This window comes from Cebus imitator, unplaced genomic scaffold, assembly GCF_001604975.1.
Source record: "Cebus imitator isolate Cc_AM_T3 unplaced genomic scaffold, Cebus_imitator-1.0 Scaffold39, whole genome shotgun sequence".
Classification (NCBI taxonomy): Eukaryota; Metazoa; Chordata; class Mammalia; order Primates; family Cebidae; genus Cebus; species Cebus imitator.
This window is the reverse complement of record NW_016107354.1, coordinates 4,401,580-4,407,090: the sequence shown is the minus strand read 5'-3', so window position 1 is coordinate 4,407,090 and position 5,511 is coordinate 4,401,580. Positions and strand designations below refer to the sequence as shown.

Here is a 5,511-nt window from a genome sequence, read left to right as displayed (position 1 = left end):
AATAGTATATGGGATCTCTGTATTCTTGTCACTCTACAATTAAGATTAAATGTTTTTAAAAATGAATGCATAGAATCACAGGGGGGCAATCAAAGTGCTGTCAATACATGGCCTTTGTGATACATTTTGTGTGCTCAAAGAATTTATAGTTTGGTTGATGTTTCTAAAAAGAGAAATCTCAAAAGAGCTAGATCCTGCATAAATGAGGTACTTTTTGTGTTCTAACTCCCTGAGATGAACCTGTTAATTAGGGCAGTTTCTGTCAGACCTGTTTTTATTCACAATATTTTTCTTAAGCTTTAAAATATTTTTTTATTAATAATTGGTCATAAAACCTTTGTGAGGGGAGCGGGGGTGTAGGGGGGGGGCGTGCTATGGAACTTCAAATGGGCAAAACCGAAAGTACTATGGCTGATTGCAGCTGTAATAATTAGGTCTTTGTAGATACGTAAAATCCTTTAAAACAGTGACTGTCTCCCTTTATGCATAAAAATTTTTTTCTGATCTACTTGGTGCTCAGAAAGGATCACGAAAGAAGTCATTATTAAATAAGGAGCAGAAATCATACCAATGTGACTTTCGATGTTCAAATAACTCCAGCCCTTCCTGCATAGAGGCAGATTTAAACTACTAGGGATTTAAGAACGGAAATGGATTTTAATCTAGTGATCATTAATAAAATAACTGAAATTACTTTCCCAATAATATTAGTTACTTTCCCAGTTTATTAGCAGGTGAGCAAGAAAAAGGATTCCTGCGTTTCCACTTTCCAGTCCTGAGCTCTTTTTCACGGCGGGAACACAGCCCTGTAAAAGTTTCCCTCTCTCCAAGCACTTCCTCCCCTTGATTGTTACTGTAGGAAGGAACGATTTCCAGTTAGCTTTTAAATGAGACAGTGCTTAACTCAGCGCTTGGCTTGCAGGAGAAACTATAAAATAAGTGGTTTCATTGCTCTGCGGCCTAATCCACCCCTAGACGAGAGAACAGGAAGAAAATAGGGTATACTTGAAGCGCGCAAGTGCTGCACATAGAAAGCATGTCCTCTCTGAGTCGCCGTAGGTGCTAGGTGGCTGTGGCTTCTGTCGTTACCCCACCCCCTTCCACGTCAGCCGAGGACTCTGGAGCCGCCGCCGCTGCTGCGAGTTGGAGTTGGAGTAGAGGGCTCCGCGGCTGCCCCAACCGCTGCCCCCGGAGCCTGGTAATGGGCCACAAGGCTCCAATCCCGAACGCTTGGTGGGTCGGGCAGAGTCGGAAGAACTGGCTCTCCAGATGGAAGATGAGGAAGGGGAGCAACTAGGCCGCTTGCGTCTGGGCCTGGCAGAGGGGACCGGGTGGGGGCGGGGGACTAGGAAATTCCGAGTCCGACGCTCCATCCCGCCCTCTGTATTGGCCAGGGGTCTTTTCCTTCCCAAGACCCTGAGGCTTACCCTTTCTGGCCGAGGCCTGCTTTGCTGTAGGAAGGGGAGGAGGAAGCGGGTGGGCAGAGGTAGGGGTTTCACGCGCAGATTAAGGGACACGCAGGCAAAAGTCGGAACCCACCAGGGACCGCGATAAAGCGCTTTAGGGTTTTGGCAGAGTATTCAGGCACAAGGTCTCTTAACTTGAGCATGCAGATTGTGTGTTGTGTAAAAAATCTTATGTTCCATAACATTGTGGGGTGGGGCTGGGGGACTGTCACTGCTCTGTGGGCCTTCGTTCTGCTGTACAACATTCTCAAACACCGGACCCGGATTCGATGAGGGAGTGATAATATACCTTATGCTGGAGCTGACAGTGTGGTTTTTACTAAAATTTACTTTTATGGGAACACGATATAGATTGACCTGCCCTTTCTAATACTTTAAAGATCACTATAGTTACTGGTTTGTGGGTTAAAAAAAAATTGTCATGATATCTCTGTGTTTATTTTTCTAGATTTTCTGACATCCTTAAATCTTATATCGAGGATTGATTATAATATAACCAGAAATCATGACGGCTGCTGAGAACGTGTGCTACACGTTAATTAACGTGCCAATGGATTCAGAACCACCATCTGAAATTAGCTTAAAAAACGATCTAGGTAAACTTTGATATTATTTTGAAAATGAAATAAAAAAATAAAAACCTCATATTTCATATTCTTTTATAATTAGAAATGCTTAATTTTTGTCTAAATAAGTTTTTCTAGGATCTCTTCAATAGACGTTTTATTAAAAATGTGAACTTCTTTAGACTAAATATTGGTTGTTTGAAATAGAACATCTCAGTTTATGTAATAGTTTAGATAGTCCTCAAAATGTCTTAATTTTTGTGCAGCTCAATATATTATACTTAATGTAGCTAATGGTTTTTTCTAGGCATCAGGTTGAGGATGTATATTGGAATATATTAATTCCATCCTGCACTTAACTTCATGTTACTTAGCTTGTAAACCAAAATAACTGTTCTTTGGGTTATAAAGAAATTGTAGTAGTTTAGATATTCCTCAGAATGTCCTAATTTTTGTGCAGTTCGATATATTTAATGTAGCTGATTATTTTTTCTAGGCATCAGGTTGAGGATGTGTATTGGAATATGTTATTTCCATTGTGCACTTAACTTCATGTTACTTAGCTTGTAAAACCAAAAAGAACTTTGTTCTTTGGGTTACCCACCCAAACACTTAACACTGGAATAAACATGTGTTTTCTAGTAAGGTTTAACTTTTCATTTTTATAAGCATTTTTGTAAATAAGAAAATAACTATATTTCTGAATTTTATTTTATTTTATTTTTTTTTTTTTTTGAGACGGAGTTTCGCTCTTTTTACCCAGGCTGGAGTGCAATGGCGCGATCTCGGCTCACCGCAACCTCCGCCTCCTGGGTTCAGGCGATTCTCCTGCCTCAGCCTCCTGAGTAGCTGGGATTACAGGCACATGCCACCATGCCCAGCTGAATTTTTGTATTTTTAGTAGAGACGGGGTTTCACCATGCTGACCAGGATGGTCTCGATCTCTTGACCTCGTGATCCACCCGCCTCGGCCTCCCAAAGTGCTGGGATTACAGGTGTGAGCCACCGCGCCCGGCCTGAATTTTATTTTTTTAATGTTTAATTTGTGTGGGTACACAGTAGGTATATATATCTATGGGATACATGAAATGCTTTGATTTTGCATAGGCATGCAGTGCATAACATCATGGAAAAATGGATTATCTATCCCCTCAAGCATTTATCCTTTGTGTGACAATCCAATTATACATATTTTTAGTTAATTTTAAATGTACAATCAAATTATTGACTGTAGTTACCCTGTTGTGCTATCAAATATTGGGTCTAACTTATTTTTTCTAACTTTTTTTTATACTCATTAACCATCCCTACTTCCCTCCGACTACCCTTCCCACCTCTGATATTCATTTTTTTTACTCTATCTCCATGAGTTTGTTTTGATTTTTAGCTTCCACAAATAAGTGAGAACATGAGAAGTTTGTTTTTCTGTGCCTGACTTATTTCATGTAACATAATGACCTCCAGTTCCATCTTTGTTCTTCCAAATTACAGGATCTCATTCTTTTTTATGGCTGAGTAGTACACTATTGTGTATATGTACCACATTTTCTTTATCCATTTATCTGTTGATGGACACTTAGGTTGCTTTCAAGTTTTGACTGTTGCAAACAATGCTGCTCAAACAGGACTGCAGATATCTCTTTGATGTACTCATTTCCTTTCTTTTGGATATATACCCAGCAGTTGGATTGCTGAATCATGGTACTCTATTTTTAGTTTTCTGAGGACCCCCCCAGCTGTTCTCCATAGTGGCTGCACTCATTTACATTCTCAAACAAAAAAAATGTATGTGGGTTCCCTCTTCTCTACATCCTCTCTAGCATTTGTTATTGCTTGTCTTTTAGATAAAAGCCATTTTAACTGGGCTGAGATGATATCTCATTGTAGTTCTGATGTGCATTTCTCTGATGATCAGTGATGTTGAGCACCTTTTCATATGCCTGTTTGCCATTTGTATATCTTTTTTTGAGAAATGTCTGTTCAAATCTTTTGCCCATTTTAAAATTAGATTATGAGATTTCTTTCCTTCCTGTAGAATTGTTTGAGCTCTGCCAGGTGCAGTGGCGTGTGCCTGTAGTTCCAGCTACTCAGGAGGCAGAGGCTGGAGGATTGCTTGAGTCCAGGAGTTCTGGGCTGTAGTGTGCTATGCCGATCGGGTGTCCGCACTAAGTTCGGCATCAATATGGTGACCTCCTGGGAGCGGGGGCCACCCAGGTTGCCTAAGGAGAGGTGAACCGGCCCAGGTAGGAAATGGAGCAGGTCAAAACTCCCGTGCTGATCAGTAGTGGGATCATGCCTATGAATAGCCACTGCACTCCAGCCTGGGCAACGTAGCAAGACCCCATGTCTTAAAAAAAAAAAAAAGAAGAAGAAGAAGAATCGTTTAAGCTCCTTATGTATTCTGGTTATTAATCCCTTGTCAGATGGGTAGTTTGCACATATTTTCTCTTATTCTGTGGGTTGTCTCATTACGTTGATTGCTTCCTCTGCCGTGCAGAAGCTTTTTAACTTGATTTAATCCCATTTGTCCATTTTTGCTTTGGTTGCCTTTGCTTGTGGGGTATTACTCAAGAAATTTTTGGCCAGACCAATGTTCTGGAGATTTTCCCCAATGTTTTATTGTAGTAGTTTCATAGCTTGAGGTCTTAGATTTAAGGCTTTAATCCATTTAGATTTTATTTTAGTGTAAGTTGAGAGATAAGGGACTAGTTTCTACATTAACTTGGTTAGGAACCAGAAATCTAAACTGTTGCCTTCATATTATGTATAAAGAGTCTGAGATCCAGAGATAAATGACTTGAGCAAAGACAGCTTGTTTGTGACAGAGCCAGGTAGAGAACTCTTGTCACTTGGGTTTGTACTTTTATTACCATTGCTGATAGCAAAGTAAGAAGGTATGTTTTATTTTGTTAATTGGTTTTAAATTTATGTGATGAGTTTTCTTTTGAAATAATTGTGCTTTTTTTTTTTAAATTTTTTATTCAGAAAAAGGAGACGTAAAGTCAAAGACTGAAGCTTTGAAGAAAGTAATCATTATGATTCTGAATGGTGAAAAACTTCCTGGACTTCTGATGACCATCATTCGTTTTGTGCTACCTCTTCAGGATCACACTATCAAGAAATTACTTCTGGTATTTTGGGAAATTGTTCCTAAAACAACTCCAGATGGGAGACTTTTACATGAGATGATCCTTGTATGTGATGCATACAGAAAGGTAAACCAAATTATAATTATTTCTGAATATTGCTTTGAATTTAATTGTAAAATTGGTAGAATGGGCTTTGTTTTATTTTTATTTTATTTTATTTTATTTTATTTTTTTGAGACGGAATTTCACTCTTGTTACCCAGGCTGGAGTGCAATGGTGCGATCTAGGCTCACTGCAACCTCCGCCACCTGGGTTCAGGCAATTCTCCTGCCTCAGCCTCCTGAGTAGCTGGGATTACAGGCACGCACCACCATGCCCAGCTAATTTTTT

The 5,511-nt window shown here is 39.7% G+C and overlaps 1 protein-coding gene across 1 annotated transcript in view; it reads left to right on the top strand.

The window, feature by feature from the left end:
- Positions 1 to 1,069: 1,069 nt before the first annotated feature.
- Positions 1,070 to 5,511, top strand: part of COPB1 (COPI coat complex subunit beta 1) — a 47,154-nt gene continuing 42,712 nt past the window's right edge. Inside the window, exons 1-3 of the mRNA XM_017525603.2 lie at positions 1,070 to 1,233; positions 1,915 to 2,062; positions 5,018 to 5,352. Coding sequence (XP_017381092.2) covers positions 1,972 to 2,062; positions 5,018 to 5,352 — 426 coding nt within the window. The 5' untranslated portion in view covers positions 1,070 to 1,233; positions 1,915 to 1,971. The remainder of the gene's footprint in view (positions 1,234 to 1,914; positions 2,063 to 5,017; positions 5,353 to 5,511) is intronic.